This window comes from Numenius arquata, chromosome 16, assembly GCF_964106895.1.
Source record: "Numenius arquata chromosome 16, bNumArq3.hap1.1, whole genome shotgun sequence".
Lineage (NCBI taxonomy): Eukaryota > Metazoa > Chordata > Aves > Charadriiformes > Scolopacidae > Numenius > Numenius arquata.
Window position 1 is genome coordinate 2,921,178 of NC_133591.1, and position 23,713 is coordinate 2,944,890.

General features: G+C 58.6%; 2 protein-coding genes across 2 annotated transcripts; both read right to left on the minus strand.

Annotated features, from left to right (window-relative positions):
- Positions 1–11,351: 11,351 nt before the first annotated feature.
- On the minus strand, positions 11,352–14,220 carry CRYBB2 (crystallin beta B2). Its single transcript, XM_074159520.1, has 5 exons — positions 14,173–14,220; positions 13,296–13,414; positions 12,270–12,402; positions 11,653–11,795; positions 11,352–11,520 (listed from the first exon to the last, which is right to left on the minus strand). Exons 1-5 carry the CDS (start codon positions 14,218–14,220, stop codon positions 11,352–11,354), a joined length of 612 nt encoding a protein of 203 aa, XP_074015621.1.
- A 4,075-nt stretch (positions 14,221–18,295) lies between these two features.
- On the minus strand, positions 18,296–22,873 carry CRYBB3 (crystallin beta B3). The gene is made up of 6 exons (XM_074159833.1): positions 22,849–22,873; positions 21,073–21,155; positions 19,546–19,664; positions 19,281–19,413; positions 19,054–19,196; positions 18,296–18,602 (listed from the first exon to the last, which is right to left on the minus strand). The coding sequence occupies exons 2-6, from the start codon at positions 21,145–21,147 to the stop codon at positions 18,437–18,439; spliced, it is 636 nt and encodes a 211-aa protein (XP_074015934.1). The 5' UTR covers positions 21,148–21,155; positions 22,849–22,873; the 3' UTR covers positions 18,296–18,436.
- Between the last annotated feature and the right edge of the window lie 840 nt (positions 22,874–23,713).

The following is a 23,713-nucleotide window of genomic DNA, read 5'->3' on the forward strand; positions in this document are numbered from 1 at the left end:
GCAGAGCATCTCCCTGATGCTTGGCCCTGCCCAGCTTCTGCCCTTGCTGCTCATCCACTGATGTCTTCCTGGAAGCAGGAGCATTCTGGCCAGTGGAAAGGGATGCCTTCTGCCTGCAGCACCAGCTGTCATGCCCACAAATCAGAGAGGTGTCAAAGGAGGCTCCTCTCCATCAGCTGTGGATGGAGGAAGCAAGACAAGGGGGAAAACCAAGCTGCCCCAGCCACCTCCTCCTCCTCCTCCTCCTCACTGCCCGTCTCCCAGCCCTCCTTTCCTCTTACCTTAAAACCTACATGGGAAAAAGTCCTTCCTCCAAGGCTGCTCAGGAAACCAGGAGGGAAATCACGCTATTCTGCCTGAGCCAGTCATTACGCTGTGAATTTTTCTACTTGGCTGCATCGCTCTCTCTTTCAGTGAGAGAAAACAATTCTCTTTGCAAATCAGAACCAACCTGGTACCTCCCGTGTCCCATGGCAGCACAGCGGTGCCGCGAGCTGCTCCTCCACCTCAGCCTCCCTCCTCCAGAGCATCCCAGGTGCTGCGCATCCAGCCCTCGCTCAGGCAAACCCCACCAGAAACACGGGGTGATGCGGCAGGAATGCCCTGCCAGCTTGGGAACAAAATGGCATGGAGTTTATTTGCACTTCCATCACATCAAAGGGGCCCTTGTTTGAATTCCTCTCCCTTTAGCCTGGAGGAGAAGAAGGGGAAAGATTGGTTCCTATTAATAGCCCTCGCATCCCACAAGATCCAAGCCTTGGAAGAAGCCATGAAAGACTGCGGCATCTGATTCTCTGAATAAATGAGGTAATTTTGGAAGAAGTGTGTGCTCAGCAGCCTTAATTACTGCCTTCTCCAGTTTGGTAGGAGATGACAGTGACAACTCACTTCGGTGTCGGTAGCGCCCAGGTCCCAGAGGAGCTGCACAGTCCCACCAGCATGGGCAAGTGTGCTGCTTCGGATTAGCAGGAGAGGAGAGAGGGATCTGCCCCCATTCTGCAGCACACATCCTGGAAACACAGAGAATTATGTCAGCTTTCCCTTAAACAGATTTTCAGGCTCTAGGTACCAGGTTTAGTCCAGACACCAAAGGTCCACGTGGCAGCTGGTGCCTCCAACAGGCAGCGATGGCTGCATCGTCATCCCACGTGTGGATGCTAGAGACTGGGGTTGCCCTTTGCGTGCCAGGCGTGAGGCCACCAGCCCTGCTGGCCCCAAGATGCTTGTTCTGCCCTTGTGTCAGCATCCAAGTCCATGGCCACCACTTAAATGGTCAGGAGTGACACCTCAAGGTCTACGGTGGCTGCAGAGCGAAGCTGTGCTCCTGCTGCGCTCTGCATAACAACAAAGCAGAAGGATTTGCAGCATCATAACCCATCTGATCTGCCATCCCCATATGCCAAACAATTAATCTGCCCTCTCCATGCCCTCGTAAAGCAGTAAATTATCTTCATTTCACAGCTGAGGAAACATGGTTCCACTGAGGTCACCTTGCCCAGGGGCACACGGGAGCCGGCAGCAGGACTCTCCGTGGATGGGGACCATCAGGGCATCCGGGCAGATTAACTGCAGCGTCCCAAAGACAGACAGCCCGGGAAAAAAGGGGACATTTCACAGAGAGATTTGCACGTCAAAAAAAAAGCACAGCGAATAAACTGTCAGTGACCTCAAAAGCATCTTTCTGCTAAAACGCATTCCCGTGGATATAGCATCTTTAGCTCAGCCTGGCCCGTGGCACCAGTAAAAAGCACCTCTCCTACGGGACGATTTAGTTTGTCCCCTGAAGGACACAGTCATTACCACGCACTGCGCTAAGAGCAAACCGAACCACCATGGGATGCGGAAAGGACACTGGCTTCAATTAAACACTAAAAGCACGGAGGTCCCTTCTGCTTGGGCTGGGCAGGGAAGGGCTGAACGCCTCTAAACCACGCACAGGAAAAATGCAGGCTCTTAATTACCGTCGTTGTGTGTAGGCGCATGCATCGCATCGCAAACTCAGCAAATAACACCTTCCCTGGTTGCTTTCGCTGCGTGAGAGCGACGGCGCGGCAGGAGCATCGCACTCAACAGGTACAGTGTGCTTAAACCCAGCCTTGCACTCACGTGTGCTCACACTCCTCGTGCAGCCGGGCTGCTAGAAAAGAACCGAGGCTAATTCGGGTACCAGAATGCCGTTGCAGTGGGAAGGGAAAGGCAGTGTGGTCGCATCCTTGGAGCGGCCACCATCCCCGCAGGATGAGAGCCACTGTCCTTCAGATACCAGATTGGTGTCAAAAGAGACATCAACAGTTAAAAGGCCTTATTTCCCCGTTCAGCACGGCCTCCTCCTTCAGAGCTCATCTTGCCAGATAATGGACTTTGCCTTCTGACTTAATCTTCTGTAAATCTCTCTCCCTTAATTGCTTATCATCCGGAAACTTCGGAGCGAGCCAGGGCAGACACTCTCCCTTCCATGTGATACAGCTGTCCTCTGCCTCCCTGCCACCGTCCTGCTGCCAGCACGCGCCCAGAGCACCCAGTGCATCCAGAATACCCAGTGCACCCAGTGCATCCAGAATACCCAGTGCACCCAGTGCATCCAGAACATCGAGTGCACCCAGCGCATCCAGAGCACCCGGAGCATCCAGTGACATGGAGCACCCAGCTCACTCAGGGCACCCAGTGCATCCAGAATACCCAGTACACCCAGCACATCCAGAGCATTTTGTGCACCCAGCACATCCAGAGCACCCAGAGCATCCAGTGACCCAGCTCACCCAGAGCACCCCGTACACCCAGAGCACCCGGTACACCCCTGCGCCCGCTTGCTTCCACGTGTGGCACGCCACAGGCAAAATCTGCGGCGGCACAAGCAGCGCCAGCAGAGACCAGGGGCTGGTTTCCAACCCGCTTCCCCGAAGCCGCTTGTCATGACCGAAACGCCGGGAGGGTTTTACGGCTGCGCTTCCCCTAAGCCAAGCTGCTGCCTCTGCCATCGGCCGTTGCAGCGCTCGGCAGCTCGGGATGGGAACCCAAATCCCAGCTCTCCCATTCAGTCCCCAAAACGAAAGGGCCCTGTTCCCCTCCCCACCGCGTCCCAGCTTCTTTCCACCCACAGAAGAGCAGAGGAAGCCCTCAGGAAGGCACCACGCCAGTGTCCTGGTCTAAAATAGAGCTCGCAGGACCCAAACCACCCCTTGTAGCACAAAGGCTGCCTGGGGTCTAACTCGGGGCACAAACCTGCATCAGGAATTTGATGTTAACGGGAGCCGGCGTGGCTTTCAATTAAAAATGCCTTCTTACGGCAGCTGCAAGCAGCATTTTGTTTTCCTGGCTGTCAAAGGAGCAATCCCGTCCTGCAGAGGGAAGACGTCATGCCATGGGAAGGTTGCTAAGCGAGCGGTTCCCTCCTTATGATGCACGACTTCATTACCCGGCTCCCTAAATGGATGTTACATATAAATGACATTTGCCTTAGAGCATACGAGCATCCCAAAATAGTGTGCGCCTTTCTGTGTTATTTGTATGGTTTTTCTGAAGAATGTCCCTATTGTCTGCAGTGTCTGATGGCTGGAAATCGCCGCTTGACGCTGCGCAAAACCCTGTCGGGGTGGGTTGGCTGCGGCGGGGGAGGGATGGGGAGCCCCGAACCAGCCGAGCCGCGCTCGGGGTCCCAGGTGGGCTGCGAGCTGGGGGCAAGGGATACAGTGCTGGTTTCTCTCTTGCTCAGATCATCTTTCTCTCCCTGCCTTGAATTTCCTTTTTCCCAATGCTTTGCTCGATGTTCTTCTACAGGCCAAAGGACAAATCCCAAGGGGAACATCCTCTCGCCGCTGTACCCGGGGATGCTCAGAGACATGGCCCCTCTCCTGCACGAGCCACCCATCGCTGCTCGACTCCTAACTCTTGCCAAGGCATTGCCTTGCTCCAGGGACCGAATCCTGCTCATTCCACACCTTCCAGAGCCACCAGCAGGAGCAGGGACCAGGCAGAGGTGGCAGAGGGCACAGCCACCGTTTCATCGCCCCGGATAAAGCCAATTCTCAGGGGCTGCAGCCTCCCACGGTGCAGGCAGCGCCTGGGGACCAGGAGGGACCAGCTGCTCACGTGGCCCTTTCATCTAAAATTGCTTAAACTCAGCTCAGCACAGGCTGTCTTTTCAGATTAACTGCACCGTACGGAGTAAAGGTATGGCAGCAGCTCCTGCACTTTACATAAGACACAAATTAAGAAATAAGAAAAAAGAGGGAAAAAAAAAAAAAAAAAAAAAAGGTTATGTCCATCCTGAAGAGAGAAATTTGTTTTTCCTTTTTTTTCCCCTGATTTCATAAGAACATCCCCAGCAGCTGATCTTTGCAGCACCGGCATAATCCGGTGATATATTTTAATCCCATTATGTTGCCATGTGGCTGCTCGTAGTCTGCCTGGACTATGAGGAACAGATGTTTCCTAATTGGCACTTCTGCTGCCCAGGAGTTTACATCACTGAAAATAGTTTCTGTGCCTTTGGTGTTGACATTGAAAGTGAGACCCCGCTGCTGGGTTTTACAGCCTCAAATAATATAATGGCGCTGGCTGCCCGATTCCCAATTATCCACCTCGAGCTGCTATTTTCTGGACAAAGGCGGCAGCGCTGGGACCGGGTCGGGTGCGTGGGTACAATGGATGGGTCACGCCGGGGTTTAATTGCCCGCTGCGGCGGGACGAGGAAGCAATCAGGGCTGCCCTGGCCGCTCGCCCGGAGGGAAAAAACAACATTTTCTTTTCTCAGATGTGTTTGGGTAGAGCTATTTGATGCAAAGCCCCATCCCACGGCGGGGTACGGCGCTGGGGAGGATGGGGCTGAACGCTGAGCTGTGCACAGGAGGCTCCTCACCCTCGGCTGCAGCCGACTCGCTGTCTCCCAGCACATACCTTTGGCTTTTCATATTATTAGAGCGTTTTGGTTTTTTGTCCTGAGTGTTTCATAATCAAACGTTGGGAAAAACACACTGAGCCACTGAACTGCGGTACGCGGGGCAGGAGCAGCGTCGCCGAGTCCTAACTGCTGCTCTAATCCCCTGATACATTTTAATCCCATTATGTCTCCGTGTGGCTGTTTCCAATTCTGGCCTTTGAAGAAGTGATGTTTCTTAATTAGCATTTCAACCGGACAGGAGTTTTACTTGCTGAAGGAAGGCTAGGAAGCTGTAAAAGCTTTCTTTCCTTCCTTTTTCCTCCCTCTTTGCACTAATGTTAGGAACGAAAACAAGCAGCAGGAAAGCAAGTGGGAGCCTGGCATTCCAGAGACATCATCCATCAGCTCCGGTTATCTGCTCCCAGGGCAGAGCCCCAGGTACCGTGAGGCGATCAAGGGGCTGGACAGGAGTCGGTGTTATTACCTTTGCCTATAAATACAAGAGATCTCCTCCGCTGACCCACACGGCCCCCCGTCAGACGGGAAAAGCCCAACTCCAGGCTGGCACCGGTCCGGGGATGCTAACGAGTCCCGAGCCAGCATCCAGCAGCCATCGGTCCCAGCTTACATCCTCTCCACTTCTAATCCCGTGGTTTGGCTGCGGCATTCGGAGCCTGAAATGGAAAAAAAAAAAATCACTTGACCCCACACACCCTTCACATACCAACATTAAAATTTTTTCACTATAAACAGGTGATTTTATAAAGACAAGCCAAGGAGGGACGGTCTGGTCACCACACGGTGAACAGCATCCAATGTGCCTCCCCCAGCCCCTCCATCCTCCTGACTCCCAGCTCCTGTAGGGTCCCACCGTACAGCAGGTCCCCTCGCCCACAGCAGCTGCTTTTTCTCCCCAGGTGTTCTCTCTAATCAGAAGAATGGGAAAACAAGGCAGCAGCAGCTGTTGGGAGCTCAGAACCCAGCCCTTCTGCTCCCCATCGCCCCGGGGACAGCAGGAACCCGGCGTCCCTCTTCTCGGCCAGAGAAATAAAGCTGGGTTATTTCACTCTCGTCCCAGCTTTCGCATTAATCAGAGGGTGAGATTACTTTCCCCGCTCTACGCGCCACAGCTGAGCGTTGATAAATCACAAATCTGCCCTGAGAACCACAAGGCTTTAATAATATATGCTGGGTTCCTGCTTATTTTTCTTTCCATTCTTAAGCCTTTAGTATTTGTGGCTAGGGTCTGTGCGTGTACGCACAAACATGAGGCAGGAGGCTGAATTTAATTTAAAGAAAAAAAAAAAAATAAAAATCTAAGCTAAGAATCTCACTTCATCACGTGGCTCCAGAAGCTGGAGACTTAACCATAGAAATAACAATAATTTTCAAAGGACAAAAAAATCTTGTGAAACCCGCAGTAAACCCCTAACAGTTGGCAAGGCGCGTTCAATACCCCGAGTATCCAGGCTGCAGATAAGATAAAGCTTCCCCCCACACACTATGACTAAGAATAAACATTTCATATTTTTCAAGACTATTGCTTTTTAGCCAATTATTTCCCCGACCTTGGCGCATCCCGGGGCCTCGGCACCCCACGCAGGAAGGGGGATTCACCCGGCTGCCACCACCGGGCATGGTGGGAAGGTAAAAGGAAACCAGTGTGAGCACACGGGGACTTTTTCATCTCATTTCATTGCATTTTCTTCCTCCTCACCAGCCCATCCCGCATCCGACATGGTCCCCCATGAAGGCACATTCCAAGGACAAACAATGGCTGATGCTCAAGTTGAAAACTAAAATAGGAAGGAAAAGGCACCTAAACCTCAGCTGTGATTTACAGCCAGCGTTTTTGCATTATTTTTATTCTTGAATTAATTACTCCGTGGCAAATTGCTGCTGTGTTTTCCCCTGAAGGCAGCTCCTGTTCCCAGGGGCACAGCCCGGGCTCCCGGCGCTCGCTCGGGGGGATGAACCTGCAGAGGGTCCTAGGGGACCCCCCACCGCCCGGTGGCACCTACAGCTCCCACAAGGGCCACCAAACAACCCCCAGTCACCGTGGGCATCAGCGGGGACAGCCACCCGAGGGGGCTGAAACCCAGCGAGGGGGTGGGGGGGGGGGGGTGGCAATGGGGTTGGAGCCCTCCCCATCGTATTTGCTGGCAGAAAATAAAATAAAATACTTTGCCAGTCTGGAGAACAGCTTTAGCTCTGCCGTCTATTGGCATGACAGCAAAACCACCCACCCGCCGGCAGAGCCGTGGGACTGCTGAAATATCACCAGCTACCGCCGCTGACAGCGCCGGCTGTCCCCCCCGCTACCCGCAGCGGGGCCTGGGGGGCAGCGGGGAGGGAGAAGGACCAAGAGACACAGCGTGGGGTGGCCGGGGACACCGGGCTGCTGTGGCCGGGCTGGGAGGGATGGGTGGCAAGTGGCAGGAGAACAGCATTGCCAGATGGCACCACCCCAGCTCGCGTGGGACGGAGGCGATCTTGTGCTTTTGAATATATATATTTTTTTTTTTAAATTGAAAAAATTAAAAAAATAAATAAATAAAATTCCCAGCATGTTTCTCCCCGAGCCAGTGATGGCGTCTGCTCAGCCGTGCCGAGGAGCTACGCCTTTGGGGTGACCACGTCTCCCAAAACCCTGGGTTCAGTGGTGACGTTTCCAATCCCCCCGAAAGCCAAGGATGCTTCTTGCCCAGATGAATCACCTTCACCCTCAAACCCAGCCCTCGCTCCTCAGCTCGGGTTGTGCAGCTTCAAATGCCAATCACTGCCTCTTGCTACTTGGCTGTTTGCTGAGCTAAACAGCCTCTGAGCCTCCAATTTCTACTCCCCCCCACGGGTCCTGCCATTTCTACAGTTTTTCCAAAAGGGAAAGGGGAGGTGGAAGGAGGAAACATCCCAGAGGAGGACACGGAGCCGGAGCGAGCAGCCCACGCTGCCTTCTCCAGCCCTGCACTCCTGGGTGGCGGATCCAAACCTCTGGGAAAGCCATAAGGGGCTGAAAAATGAGAGGAGAGGAGAAAACACGAGAGGAGCCAACAGCAGTGCCTTGGCATTGCTCCCCAAGAGCTGAACCCCGGCTTTCCCTGCTCCTGTGGCAGAGCCACCCTGTGCAGGGGCAGGGGATAGTGGGGTGCCCTGTCTTCTGCCCCACTGCCTGGAGCAGGGGTGGGTGCCACAGCTGGGACCCCAGCAGAGGGTGCAGTGCTTGTGCATGCCATCCTGACCACACACCGGTGTCTGACATCTCCCGCCTTGGTGGTTGGCACAGGGGGACATGACATCTGGCTCTGCCCTGGGGACCACAGGGACGGGCTGTCACCCCCCAGCGAGTCTCTGCTCGCCTTCCCCAGACCAGACCTGGCTCTTTGCCTTTCTCGGCCAAGACCCTGCCTCTGGGAAGACTGGGAGATCTGCCCACCCTGCCTGGGCAGATGGTTTCACATTTGTTATCCGTGTCTGCTTAAAAATGCTGCCAGATGGGGAAAGTGGCTCTCTCCGGAGTTATCCCTACCCATAGCAGTCGGGAACAGCAGTGATGCTGGGAGCCTGACCAGGGAATAACACCACTGCCACCTGGGAGGAGAGCTGGGGACCTGCCAACAGCATGTCCGTGCTCGGTTCCAGCTGGCAGCCGCGGTGCCCGGTGGCTCGGGGAGTGACAGAGCCATCCCTGCAGCTCACGGTCCCTCTATGAGCAGCAGGGGCAAGGCGGGGAGGGGGGAAGGTGGTGATCTGTCCTGGCACAGCACCCCTCCAGCCTGGCCAAGGACAGCAGCGTGCAGGGGGGACGGGCTGTGCCGAGGATGGCACCCGTCAACGCCGTTTGCAGGACGGGATCATAGAATGGTTAGAGTTGGAAGGGACCTTAAAGCCCATCCAGTGCCACCCCCTGCCCTGGGCAGGGACACTTCCCACCAGACCAGCTTGCTCCAAGCCCCGTCCAACCTGGCCTTGAACCCCTCCAGGGATGGGGCAGCCACAGCTTCTCTGGGCAACCTGGGCCAGGGTCTCACCACCCTCACAGCAAAGAATTTCTTCCTAATATCTTGTCTAAGTCTTCCTTCTTTCAGTTTAAAACGGTTGCTCCTCTCCCTGATCAAGAGTCCCTCCCCATCTCTCCTGTAGCTCTTTTAGGGACTGGAAGGGGCTCTAAGGTCTCCTTGGAGCCTTCTCTTCTCCAGGCTGAACCCCCCCAACTCTCTCAGCCTGTCCTCACAGCAGAGGGGCTCCAGCCCTCCCAGCATCTCCGTGACCCTGTGACTTCCTTCAGCAAGGGCAGGTTTTGGGGATGGGGTCACCGCTGAGCAACTGTGAGACAGCGCTGAAGCAGCTGCCACACAACGCTTGGTCAGGAAAACATGTCTCCTCCTACACGATCCCCTGCAGAAACCGTCCACTTCAGTGCACTGCCATCACCCCACAGCAAGCGCGGTGCAGCCCACCCATGGGTGCAAGGTACCCACCTGGGGGTCAGATCCTGCTCATGCCACGGCCACTCTGTTTCCTCCTGTCTCAGGCTCAGGCCACAAAAAGTTGGGGCCAGCAAGGAGGAGTGCCACCCTGGGGAAGTGATGCCACCAACCAGGACCTCAGGGTGGGGGGTCAGGACATCACCAAATCACCTTGCCATGGGCACCTGGGGCAGTAAGGTGACCCCTAATGCCCCAGGGAGCAGCCTGGGACCAGAGCGTGGAAAAACCCACCCCAGCAGAGCTAAAGCCGCATCGAGGTGACCTGAGGGCACCCACCTGAGTGCAACCAGCCGCCAGATGAGGAAATTCCCCCGACAAGTCCCAGACGAGCTGCATCTGGGCTCATTCACATTTTCCTCTTCTGCTTTTGGTGCTTTTACCCCTAGGACCACCCCCCTCCACTGCTCACAGCCGGGCTCTGCGGTCCCCAAAGGGGCTGCCCCAGCCCCTGGCTGCAGGGACCTCAGGTCTCTGCTCTCCACCTCGCTGCTGACTTCAGCCGTTTGCACCCCCAGAAGATGCCGTTTCCCACTAACGATTCACAGCCAGATGCCCAGACGAGGCAGAACTCGCCCATCAGCAGCACAGCAGCTGGGGGGGGGGGGGCGTGGGTGTGTGTGTCACTACTTCCATTAAACCCTCATTTTTCACCAGAAATTTTCAGGTCTGGGATCATTCCGAGTTTTCCCTATCGAGGGAGACGCACGGATTTTTCGCCGGGGAGAGGCTGGGTCGAGGCGATGCGGCAGCGCGCTGCCACAGCACGACTCGCCCAGGAGCCGACATTTCACAGCAACATTTGGCAAATGATTAATTCCGATTATCGCCCGGCGGAGCTGGGCCTTGCCAAACCGGTGATTTGTGCCGGGCTCACTCATCCCCAGCGCGGCATAAACCGAACACGGAGGATTCAGGGGGCAAAAACACCGTCTGCCGATGGAGAGAAGGGAGGTGCATCCCCATCTCCCTGCAATTCCCGGTTTCGCTGGTGTTCACACCAAAACACTGTGGCCAAGCAGCCGCAGGAAGGTCCCTGCTCCCTGGGAGAGGAGCACGGTAGGAGCCAGCACAGAGTTTTCCAGAGTATCCCATCGGATGCCCACCACCGGGGCTGGGAAGCAGCCCCCTGACTTGTGCAGCCCCCTAGACCCCACACCGCCCGGTGACACGCAGCCGCTGCCACCGTGGCCATGTCCTGCCAGTGGAGGGGACAGGGACAGCCCAGCAGCTTCCACCACCACCTCCACCACCCCACCGAGCCCTGGGCAGATGTTCCACGGCTTCGTTTGCTCATCTATGAGAACAACTAAAGCGTTACTCAGCATTTTTAATGCTGAAATAAAGCGTTATTGCTGATTAAAGGTTAATATGCTTAATAATTAAAGCCATTATTTGGCTTAGAGGTGTCCTGGCCAGTAGGCTAAACACCCCCTAGCCCTCAGTGCACCCACCTTGCCACCACAGCGCTTTGGGGACACTCCTGCGTGGCTGTGGAGGAGCTGCTCACCCTTGGCCGTGCCCCCCCAGGACAGGGCTGAGCCCCACAGCCATCACAGTCATGCCGGACACCCCCAGGGGTGCTGGCTGTGGAGGAGGTATCTCCCATCCCTCCTGCTGAAGCCCCAGCTCACCTCCAGTTTGGTGGTCTATCAGCTCCAGCACGGCACTGGTAATGAGCTGGTGGCACTGAGAGCATTGGGCTAGCAGCAATGGGCCCCCCCTGCCCACCCAGGAGCATGGAGTAAGGACAGGCATCCCCCTGGTGGGGTCCCTCTTTGCCCCCCCACCCCACCCCACATACCCCCCCCCAGGAATGAAAGGGCCAGAGCCAGGGCTTTGAAACTCCAAGCTTTATTCAGTTGCTTCAGCAGCGGCGTGCATCACACGGGGGGGGAGACGGGAGGCGAGGCCGCAGGGGGGGGCGGTCAGCGGCGGCCGGGGGAAAGCTTGCTCCGCTCCCCGCGCCCCGGCGTGGGCCGGGGGCTCTAGTTGGTGGGGTGGTAGGCGCCGCGCTGGTGCCACTGCATGTCCCGGATGCGCCTGACCGACTGGATCTGGGGGTGCTGGGCGCCGAAATCTGAGCTGTCCTTGTAGTCCCCCTTTTCAAACAGGTACTGGTAGCCCCTGTAGCCAGGGTACTGGTAGCCCACCCACCTGCCAAGGCAAACACGGAAAGGGGGGGGGGGGTGGTCACTCACCGTCACCCGGCCCAGCGGCCACGGGCTGAGGCTGCTCAGCCACGGGATGCTCCGGCATCAGGCGGGTCCCGCCGCCCCCGGTACTCACGTGCCGCTCTGCACCCGCACGGATGAGACCTTCTCTTGGTAGCCATGTGCGTGGAAGCTGGGCACGTCGTCGTCGATGATTTCGATCTTCTTGCCGGTGAAGCTGGGGTTTTCGTACAGCACGATCTTGTGCTCCTGGCTGTCCTGCAGCGGGGAGAGCAGAGACGGGGCATCAGCGGCAGCCGGTACCCAGGGCTGGGAGAGGGGTAGGTGAGGGGTTGGGGGCGGGGGGGGGGGTGGGGAGGGAGGGAGGGCAAAGCCCAGGGCTATGGGGAAACCGAGGTGAGGGGCTGGCACCGTGTGCCACCGCTCCCACCGATGCCGGGGGGGGTGCTCCGCATCCCTGCATCCAGCTCCGAGAGCCGGCGCCTGCGTGGGCACTGCCAGACTTACCAGCAGACGTCCTCTGCTCTGGGGTCACCTACCACTGCCCCCGTCCCCACGCTCCCTCCGACACCCCCCACGGGCTCCCTGGGCCCCGAGGGCTGGGGCGAGGGTGCGCAGGAGGGGGTGCCCCTCCGCCCGCGGGGCTGGGGAGGGCGGGGGGAAGGCTGGGCGAGACTTCTGGCTGCAGACCTTGGTCTGGCGGGTGGGTAGTGGCTGTCTGGGTGCTCTCACCACTTTGATGGGTCTCAGGGAAGTGATGCTGTCGCTTCTCCGGCTGTTGGTCCAGGAGTCCCAGCGGGGGTACTCCCCCTTCTCAAACACAAACTGCTCCCCTTTGCAGCTTGCCTGCTCGTAGCCCACCCAGCTGGAAGAGAGCAGGGGGACGAGCTTCAGATGGGGTGGCAGCAGCAACCAGGTACCCACCCCAGCAAAAGCCCCCGGCCGTGTCCCCCAGCGGTGCACAGTCCCCTCTGCTCGCTGTTGGAAAAAGGAAACGAGCCCCGTGGTGCCCGGTGAGGTGCCGGCAGCGGTGCCAGAGTGGGAGAGGGCAGCACTGCCTGCAGAGCGATGCCCCTGGCCCACGGCATGGCCAGTCCCACGTCTCTGCTGGCAACCGCACGGCAGAAGGACCGGTGTTGCCGGTGTGGATGCTCAGACAGGGTGGCCACCCATCCCTGGTCTCCGGGGACCCTCAGAAGGACAGAATCATCCACACGTCCCTGATGGGGCTGTGCTCCTGCCGTCCTGTTCCTGGGTGCAGCCACTGCTGGCCATGGGGTGCAGGCAGAGAACCTACCCCGGAGCATCCCCAGGCACTTTTTGGGGGCTCCCTGATGCCCAGAGCCCCCAGTCTGGGGAGCACAGCCCCTCTCAGGGAGCACACAAAGGGTCAGGATGGGGAAAGGAGGTGCCACCAAGGGGATGCCATCTCCGCCTGCCCCTGCACCAGAAAAGAAGGGCACCAAACTGGGGGTAACACCATGATCCATGTCCACACCCCTCCAGCTCCCTTTCCACCAAGCAGGACTGAGGGACACCAGCCCACCCAGGACACACTGTCACCCTCGGCTCACCCGCTGGCATCCCCCGGCACCGGGCACCCACCGGGACGAGGCGGGGAAGCAGCACAGCGGCATCGGCTGCGTGAAATCCGGGGTACGGTGCAGGTGCCGGCAGTGGGGACACCCCCTCCACGTCCCAGCCCCTGCCTCTCTCCCACACACCACCACGGCCCCCCCCAAACCCTCCAGCACGTACGGTCCAGAGTGCACGAGGATGGAGCCCACTTTGTCCACGCCGGCTTCCTTCAGGTTGGGGCAGGCACCGCTGAGCTCATGGCAGCGGCCCTGGAAGTTCTCCTGCTCGAAGATGGCAATCTGGAAGAGAACGGGGGCCTCAGAGTGGGGCACACTGCAATGGGGAGGGGGCACACACTGTCCCCAGCCACCAGCTCAGCACGTCTGCTGTGGTCCGGACCTCACGCTGCCCCCCAAAACCTGCACATCGGTGGCTTTTAACCAACCCATGAGCATGAGCCAATGCTTCCATCCCTCTGAGTGGGCAGGTGGGGGTCTGTGGGGTCTGTGGGTCCCTGTGGCGCCAGCCCAGCACCCTGATGATGCTCAGAGCCTGACGCCTGCACTCACACCAGGCTTCAAACAGCTGAGTGGCTCCGGCTGGAGCATCGCAGCGGCTGGCGGGACACAGCGAGCAGGACACCCAGCACACACGGGGGGAGGCACCAGGGCAGCCCCAGGGGCCGAGCGCCGCCAGCTCAGCAGGGATTTCATGGGTCAGTGGGGCGGCAAGGGACAGATCTGCTGCGTCTGCAGCGGTGCCGGGAGATCAGGAATTGATCCGCTCCCACCCGCTCCACCTGCACCGGGGGATGCTGGCAAAATCCCGAGCATCTCCCACCCCTCATCCCTCTGTGAACAGCTCAGCGCCGCAGCCAGTGGTGCTCAGCACCAGCCAGGAGCACCGAGGGATGCTGGCGAGGGGCTGCGTGGTGGCAGCTCAGCTGCTCTCAGCCCAGTTGGGGTCCCAGGACATCCCAGGAGGATGATTTGGGTGCTGGGTGAGACTGGGGGTGCCCCGGCCCCACCACAGAGCAGAGGAGAAGCCACACACTGACCTTGGAGCTGGCTTGCTTGGAGGCTGGCATTTGGTGCTCGGAAGCCATCATAGGTCGGGTTGTCTGCTGCCCTGGGAGGAAAACTCGGAAGGTTAAAAGCTGCCACCGAGGATGTGCCCAACGCTGTGCTCACCACCCCACGTCCGTGCCCCACGTTCATACCCCACAGCCCACCCGGTGCTTGGTCCCTGGCTGCTCCTTGCTGCTGAGTTGCATGGAAAGGGGTGCTGGGGCTCGGGATTGTGGCAGGGTGGGCACAGACGGGGTTTGCTGGGACCAGTCCCTACTCAGGGCTGCTCAGCACCACTCGCTCGTGGGGCAAAACTCCCCAGGCTCAAGCCCAGGAGGAGCCCAGGTGACGGTCCCAGTACAGCATCACCCATGATGGGACCCGCAAAGGGTCTCCAGCCCAGGGTGAGGGGACCCATGAGCCCAGGGGTCCTTCCTGGGGGAGTCCAGCCCCTGTGGCCGAGGTTTTTCCTTCTGTCCCCGCTCAGCAAGTGACAGCCAAGAAGCTCCTGTCCCACGCTGGTAGCTGAACGGGGTGACAGGGAGAAGCACCGGGGCTCCCACCACCAGCCCCGGCCATTTAAGTACATGTGCAGGGTCTCCCCTACAAAGGACCCTCATCCTCAAGCCCAACAGGACTCCCCTGTCCCAGCAGGCTCCAAACCAGGTGAAAACAGCTCATTCCCAATTAAAAACACCTGAGCCGTGGTCAGGTGGCAATACTTCTGAGCTGGCCACCCGGTTTGGGCTGCAGGGACAGGACTGTCCCCCACGGCTCACCCCCCTGAGTGCCCGCACCCCGCTACCACCTCCGCACCTCTGCCCGGCACCGCGGGACGGAGCACTGGCACCGGGGGTCGGGAGGAGGCAACGGCAAAAAAGAGGACAATAAATAGAAAAGTCTTACCAGTTATACCAGTACCCGCTTGAGCCAGTGAAGGGCTGGGGCCGAGAGGTGGAATTTATACCGAGCCGCAGAAGAACGGTGCCAAAACTATTTACAAAATAGTTAAAGCATGATTCAAAGGGAGAATGCTGGATTAAAACCCAATGAAAACCAAGGTCAGCTGATCGGCTGCAGCCTTTGTCTCCCCAAACACCAAGTCGGGGAGTTATTTCATTAGCTTTCACATTCGAGTCGCCCGCTTTGTTGGGTTTGTTGGCAAGGAGATTTGGAGTTTGCATGCATCAGCCGAATGCATGCCAAGACCCAGACTGGCCCTTGCAAACAAAGCGCCCGCCAGCCCTGCTTCAGGAGTTTTGGAGCCAGAGACTTTATCCCTCCGACAAACCAGCCCCGCTGCCGGGACTGCCCAAAACTGCTGAAGTTGGCTCTTTCCATGCGCGATAAAACCGGCCTTCCAATAACTGGTAAACCTCTGGCTTTGCCTGTCTGTGTCCCCAGCGAGGGAGCGCCCGCAGCCGGTGCTGCCACGGAGCGACCCTGCTCTGCTCCTGGGCCTGGGGACACCACGGGAGCCCCTTCCCGTGGCTGACCCAGGGCTTCAGGGATGAGCAGGGGCAGGATCTGGTCCTGGTGGCACAATGAAGCTGGGCAGCATCCTCAGCCTGAGCGTGGGGGCAGCCAGGTGCCAGGTGTTGGGGTCCTCCTCGTTATCCCCCTCCCTTTTGGGGTCCCAGAGGTGTCCCAGCCCCACGGGGCAGCAGGAACAGCAGCACGGAGGTCCCTCCATCCCACCAGGACAAAGCCGAGGTCAGCGGCGGGGGGGGGCTCACAGCCTGGGACGTGTCCCCATAACTAGGCTGTGCCCGGTGTGGGCAGCACCCCCACCCCCCCACCCCCAGGGACGGGCTGAGGGTTAAGGGCAGCAGCAAAACCCCTTTGCTGGCATCTTGCTGCCGGGACCTGGGGACACGTCAGGGCTGTGGGATGATTTTGGCTGCTGCAAAGTGAGTTTCCTAGCCGGTGGGGCACACACACAACACAGCTACCAGACACCATGGGTGCTGTGCAGCACCCACAGCCCCAGAATCATAGAATCATAGAATCATCCAGGTTGGAAGAGACCCTTGGGATCATCGAGTCCAACCATCTACCCTACACTACAAAGTTCTTCCCTATATCATATCCCCCAACACCACATCTAAACGGCTCTTAAACACATCCAGGGATGGTGACTCAACCCCCTCCCTGGGCAGCCTGTTCCAATGCCCGACCACTCTTTCTGTGAAAAATTCTTTCCTAATGTTCAGTCTAAACCTACCCTGCTGGAGCTTGAAGCCATTCCCTCTTGTTCTGTCATTAGTTACCTGTGCGAAGAGACCAGCACCAACCTCTCTACAGTGTCCTTTCAAGTAGTTGTAGAGAGTGATGAGGTCTCCCCTCAGCCTCCTCTTCCTCATACTAAACAGTCCCAGCAAGAGGGAACCAGCAGTCCCAGCAAGAGGGAAGAGCAGGACCCCTGCCTTGTCACCCCAGCAAGCGTCACACAGCATTAATGTGGCCCAGACCAGCTCTCTTGTGCATACAGAATTTCTTGGGAGTCCCACAGCAGATGTGCTGCCAACCCCAGTGACACACTGCAGCCCCCCCCGCCATGGCACCTCCAGATGCTCCTCCAGTCCCAAGACAACCCCATGCGGTGTCATCTCCACCGGGGTATTGCCACCAGAGGCAATGACACTCCGAGGGGCTGGTCCCCACAGTCTGCAGTTGTCCCAGCTGTGGGTGATGGGGTCTCGTGGGGCTGCGGGGGCCACAGGTGACCGTGTGGCTCTGAGAGAAATCACATCACGCCACGGACAGGTTTTGGCAAGTGGGGTTTGTGACCAAGAGCCTACAACGCTCCCAGCCCTGCCACCATCCTTCTCCGTGCCCAGTGCCTCCAACTGCGGCACCGCAGAGGGGTCCAGCCACTGCCCTCCCCATCTTCCCGGGCTAATTCATAGGGGTCCCCAGCCCAGGACCCCCAAGGACCTGCCCCAGGACCCAGCACAGGGTTTGCGCACCCCTGTGGCTGCAGTCCCATACATCCCAGCCCCTCGCACACCCCAGCGAGTGGCAGACACGGTGTGGGCACAGCTCCTGCTGGGCTGCAATTCCCTCCCCTCGGCTCTGCCCGGCCAGTTTTAGCTCATCTCAGCCATGGGCAGTGGCGATGCCGCAGCCACCCAGGGCTCCGGCAGCCCCATGGACTGTCCTGGAGACAGCTTTTGCCCCTCAGGGCCATGCAGCCTCCTTTAATAGCTGCAAACCCGGGCCCAAAGAGAAAAGCTCTGGAGCAGTTGTTCGGTGACTGGCACGAAGCGCTCGGGCAGCCTCGAGCCACCTCCTGTCTCTGCCACCAGCCCCGGCTGGTCCCTGAGCTCTGCCGGCACGGCCGAGGATGCTCAGTGCTGGGATGTCCAGCTCCCTGCCAGCATCCTTAGGGCACATGGTCCAGAGGGGCCACCAACCCCTGCCTTTGCAACCAAACCAGCTGCCCCGTGTGAGATCATCCCCAGGGAACAACAATGCGGGGTACTGGGGGGAAGCTTCCTCGGGGCCAGGCTGGGGGGTCTGCAGGGTGCTGGGGACAGACAGAGCCCTGACCCCATGGGGTCATCCCTGCTTCGGGTTGTACAAGACCTGGAACCGCTTGGGGATGGCTGTTCTCCATGTCCCCGCTGCTCCTAGGGCCACCCCAACCCCACCACCCCTGAGGCTGCCCATGCCCCCCCGGACCCTCCACCCGCCACCATGCCCTTAGGGCTGGATGTCCTCCTGCAGGGGAGCGAGCAGGGATGGGGAAAGCAGGCAAGGAGCCACCAGCAGAGCTCCTCCGGCCCAGAGAAATGCTTTGAGAAGGGGCAGAGTCACGGGAAAACCTCCCCCCCCCCACGGAGGGCATTGGCACCACTGTGGGGGGTTAGTTTTGGAAAGCTGCAGCCTTTATGTGACACTGCAAATACTCGCTGTTCCCCGCTTCTGCTGTGCACGGGAGACGCCAGGGGGCACGGGAGATGCCAGGGGGTACCAGAGATTCTGGGGATACCAGAGATGCTGGGGGCACTGTCATGGCACCCATCCACATCCCACCACCCCCGGACCACAGCTCCATTCACTGCACCCCCCCCCCCAACAAGCACAACCCCAGCCCAGGACCAGGCAAGCCCCCAGCAGCCTCCAGCTCAGAGCTTTATTGAGTTTTTTTTTCACAAAAAACCAGCAAGGCCACAGCATCAGCCGGCGGCATCATGTCAGCCCCCCCTCCTCCCCCCGGGCAGTGGGGGCAGCGCGGGGCTGGGGCGTCCTTCAGCTGTTCTCGAAGCATCCCCGCTGGTGCCACTGCTGGTCCCGCACACGGCGCACGGACTGGATGAGGGGCTGGTTGGCGTCCCACTCGTTCCAGTGGCGGTACTCGCCCTTCTCGAAGACGTGCTGGCGACCCCGGTACCCGGGGTACTCGTAGCCCACCCACCTGCAGGGGACAGAGGCGGTGTCCCGGGGTCAGCTCCAGCTGCAGCCCCCCCACCCAGGGCCGATGCTCCATCACCACCAAGTGTCACCGCAACAAGGCTGAGCCCGGGTGGGAAATGCCATCGTGCTGGGAGGGGCTGGGGACCCCTAGGGCAGTGAAGGGGCCACGGTTCCACCGCTCCTGCGGCAGTGCCCAGCAGAGCCCTGGGTCAGGGCAAGGAACTGGTGACACTGCCTTGGTCCCCCTCGCTCCCTGTGGGCCAGGGAAAGGGTGGCAACAAGGAACAAGGGACACGATGGGCACGAGCAGCATCATGGGCACAGCTGCCCCATCCCCACTGCAGCGGCTGTGCCAGGCATCCCTGCCACCACCCCGGGGGGACCAACCACGGGGCCACAGGATGGGACCTCGTTAGGGTGTCCCCGTACGCCCCCAGTGCCACCATCCTTACGTTCCGTTCAAGGCCCTGACACTGGCCACGCGGTCCTGGAAGCCGTGGGCCCAGAGGCTGGGGACGTCATCGTCCACGATCTCCATCTTCCTCCCAGTGTAGCCCGCGTTCTCAAAGAGGTGGATCTTGTGGTCGGGGCTGTCCTGCAAGAAAGCACGGGTCAGGGGCTGCCCTGCGTGTCCCCAGCCCCCAGGGGGCACAGACACCCCAACACAGCCTTTACTCACGATCTGTAAGGGACGGAGGGACATCAGGCTGTCACTGTTGTGGCTGTTGGACCAGGAGTCCCAGCGCGGGTAGTCCCCCTTCTCCAGGACGAATTGCTCCCCGGCGAAGGCTTGTCGCTCGAAGCCCAGCCACCTGCAGGACCAGAGGGTTGGGGATGGCATGGCCACCCACCACGGGGGGAGCACCCCATCCCGAGGCAGGGAGATGCTCCCCCTCCCCCCTCTGCACCCCAGGGCTTGTCCATCCTCCACACCCCGGACTTACGGGCCAAACTCCACCTGGATGGAGCCCACCTTCTCCAGCTCTTTCTCGGTGATGCTGGGGAGCTCCTCAGTCAGCTCGCACTTTTTCCCCTGGAAGTTCTCCAGCTCGTAGATCGTGATCTAAGGTGGGGAGAGATGCCATCAGCTGCCGCCGCAGCCACTGCAGGACCCCCCCCTTGGCAAAGGCAGGCAGCAGCAAAGTGGTCCAGGCACATCCCCTCCATCCCTGCCACCCTGCGCTGATGTCGCTCCTCTCCTGCGGCAGAGCCGGATCCCACCACGTGCCTCTGCCGCGACAGACGGCTCCTGGGCTTCACTCCGCAGCCGTGTATGGGCCAAAGGTGTTTGCTCGGTAGAACACAAGCTGATATTTCACCCGTGACAGGCTGAAAACAAGTCGACCGGCACAAACACAGCATTGAAAATGCGGAGGGGTTTGTGCTAAGAGACCTCTGGGGCCGTGGGCTGTGGTCTCCTGTCCCCGAACCGGTCATGGCTCGTCCTTTCCCTCTCACTGCTCCCTCCAGATCCGTTCTTTCCCCTGGCCTGGCCTGGAAGAAGCTCGTTTTTCAGTGTTTTCATCTAAACCTTCCCAGGTGCAGAGACCACACCACCTTCCCCGGGACCTCCTGCTCTCGGCAGAGCTTTGGGGTTGAGCTGCAGGATGAGTTGGAGCCAGAGCACGGCGGGGAGCAGGGCCCAGGGCTCCCGGCACAATCTGGGGAGCAGGAGGGTCAGCAGGGCAGCCAGGCTGCACCCCTTGCCCCTGACCTAAAGGGGACCCACTGAAACCCCTGAGCCCGGGACAAGGGCAGAGCCTCCTGAAGACACCGCGCGATGAGGGTGGGTATCAAGGGACGGAGGTGACACCCATGGTCACCAAGAACTTCTTTCCACCCCAAAGCGATGGGCAGCCCAAGCTCCTGGCACCTCTTTACCCCATTTGCAAGATTTGCTCCCGCTTCCAGCCTTCCCCAGCCAGGAGCGGCTTTTCCCGGCTTCCCGAGCCGCGGGAAGGGCTGCAGCCATTGCAACACCCGCAGCTGATTTTACCTCCAGCCAACGTACAAGCGTAAGAATTATAACCTAAAAAAAAAAAAAAAAAAACAACAAAACAAAAACAAAAACCCAAGAAAACCCAACACCCAGGGAGTTTCACTGCTCAGACCCACAGCTGATCCCCGCCGTGACGGGATACTTTATCTCCCGGATTAAAAGCTGCGCAGCTGCACACCAGACCGGGAAACGTACTCGGCAGCCGCAAAGGCAGCCAGCAGCGTCTCCTCCTGCCAGGCAGCAGCAAATTCCTGGGAGGAAGCATCCCTCCCATGCCCGGCTCCACTCGGGGGGGCCAGGAGCAGATTCATCAGAGGGGTGACGCTAACGAGCTGCTTCGTTAGGAGAGCCGGAGGTCGCTTGCTTCCCCAGTACGACCTGCAGCGCATTCAGACTGGTACCAGCCCGCTGCACGTACGGTGACCTGCGGCATCACCCGAAGCCCCTCCGTAACCAGTTGCCCCCAGTATACCTTGTAATTGCCAACTCGCTCGCCAGCGCCCTCCCCGGTCGCCATCTGCTCGGGGGGACTTTGCTGCTCGGTCATTGTGCCTGGAAAACCCAAATCGGATGAGGTTAACACGGCATCGCTTTGGTGTGAGGCATCAGCCTTGAAATTATAAAACGCTTCATAAAATAGAAAAGATGAAGCTGGCACGGGAATGGGGAGCAAAAATCCACACGGCTCCCCCAAGCGCAGCAGCTGTAAATCCCAGGGATGTCCGGGATAGAAGGAATCGCTCCGTTATCCATCCTCCTCTCCCTCCTGCCCACGGGCCCTGCATCCTCGCCCGGGCATCACCGCGGGGCCGCAGAGCCCGTGACCCAACCAAGCCATCTCTTCCGAGTGCCACAGCTCCCCCTCTGACCCCGGGCAGCTCGCCCAGCTGCTCGTTACACTCATGTCTAAAAGCCTGTCCCTTTTGTTTCCAGCAGGAATTTGCCGGGTTCCAGCTGCTGACATGGCTCCCCACCAACAGAAACCTGACGGCTCCCCCTTTTTCTCCCGCTGCCCCGGGGGGGGGACATGGGACCCCGGCAGCTGGAGCCGATGCCACCGCGTTGGCTGGTCGGACGGCAGCAGAGCCTTCTCCTCTCTCTCTGCAGGGACATCTCATGAAGTTCCCACTCGAAAAGGTTTGAAACCCCGGCCGAACACGCCGCCCCCGCCTGCTCACCCCCCCGCGAACCCTAGGGGATGCCGAGAGGTTTCATAGGAGGCGAATAAAAGAACCCCCCTCAGTTTGACCGGCGTCCTAAACCAAAGCCCTGCAGCACCGCTCCTCGCCAAGCGCTGGCAAAGCACTCGGGCAGCTAGACCTCGACTCAGACATGCTAATTCTTTTTTTTTTTTCTTTTTTTTTTTTTTTTTTTTCCTTTCTTTTCTTTTTAAAGCCCCTTCCAGTCCCAGCAGCGCCGCCGCTACCTCTCCCGGCGTGGTTCCGCTCTACCGGCCGGCGCGGGCGGCCCTTCTATTTATGGGTTGCTTCTGAACAGAACAGCACATTATTTGGCCGCTGATACAGCAGCTGCGTCCACCGAATTCCATCCGTGAGATTTCATCTCAATAGCGGGGGCTCGCGGCGCGCGACGGGAACGTTATTCAGATTTCTCCCGCCTGTCCCTTAAAAATGGGCCACTCGGGTTTACAGAAGATTAGCCTCGAAACTCGCATCAGCACGTTCACGCTGCTTCTTGCCAGGTCCTCTGGAAAACTCTCCCATCAGCAGTTAAGGGGAGGGTTTAGCCTAGAAATCAAGTACAGCACAAAGAAAAAAAAAAATAAAAAAAAAAATAAATATATATATATAAAAAAAGCAAAATAGTTACAGCTCATTTGGGCTCAAACGCAAGACGAAACACAGGGTTGGTGTCCGTTCCCGGGAGCAGGGCAGGGAACAGGAGGTGGATGGCACCACGGCAAGGCTGGCACTCAAAATCTGGGTTCTCACCTCCGCTTTGATACTTTTTCAGGAACGTTATCCCCATCGAGCCCCTTCTCCCTCTTTGTACCTCGGTTTGCCGGGAGCCCCCCCTGTAGGGACACTGCCCTGGGCTCAAGGGGACCAACTTTTGGGACCCAAGTGCCTCAGTACATGGGTTCATCCATGGTCACAGGCCAAGCATGAACTAACGGGGGGGGGGAAGAAGCACAGTCCTGCCACACCAGATGCCACCTGAGAGCATTTTTCTTTGCTGGTCATGGGCTGGATTCCCTCTCCTTCAGGGGACACCGAGCTGCGTTCATCATCTCCATTTAGTACTGCTCTTGCAGGGTTTCTCTACCTGCTCTGAGTACTCTCGAAAACAAGAATTACACACGAAATATTCACCGAAATTGCCAAAAAGCGACTCCGCTTGGCCGGGTTGGAGGAAACGTGAAGTTTGGCTGGCTGGCGGATGGCCAGAAGCTGTCCCCTCCGCCGCAGCAGCAGATGGAGCTCTCCTGCTGCAATTTGCTTTATGGTACCACGCACCAGAGCCCTTTACGGTGGGGCTCTTCACCCCCAGCCCGTCAACCACGTCCTGGGGGGGGGGGGGGACACCCTGAGCCTGGTCCAACAGAGACCACCAGAATCTTTCCACCACTGCCAGTTGCTGCAGGTTCTGATGAAGGATGAGACAAATCGCCTCCAAAGGAGGATTTTTTCCCCCCCATCGGAGCCTGCCTGCTCCAGGAACGGGACTCGAGGTGGGGTGGGAAAAGGGTCTTCATGATGTAAAGCGAAACATGAAGAGCACCTGGCAGCACAGCTCAACAGGAGCTCGTTTATTGTCATTATTCAAGTGACATTTGTACCTACCAAGAGCCCAGAGGGACAGTGGTTTGAGACGGTCCCTTCCTAGTGCAGCTCCTTTTCACTTTTTCATCATTTCTTGGAATACGAAACCACTTGGGCTGGAAAATACAAAATCACTTTCGTACCGAAGGAGAGCAGGGAAAGGATTAATTTGTCTCTCTGACCGAACACAACAGCGTCTGTTTTCAACAGATCAGAAACGCGGGACTTTTCTCAGCCAGCGTCCCCGTGACACTCGGCTCCGAAGCGGCGGCGGAGCCTGGGAATATTCCTCTCCCCAGCTCTGGGAGCTGGCACATTGATAAGGCAATC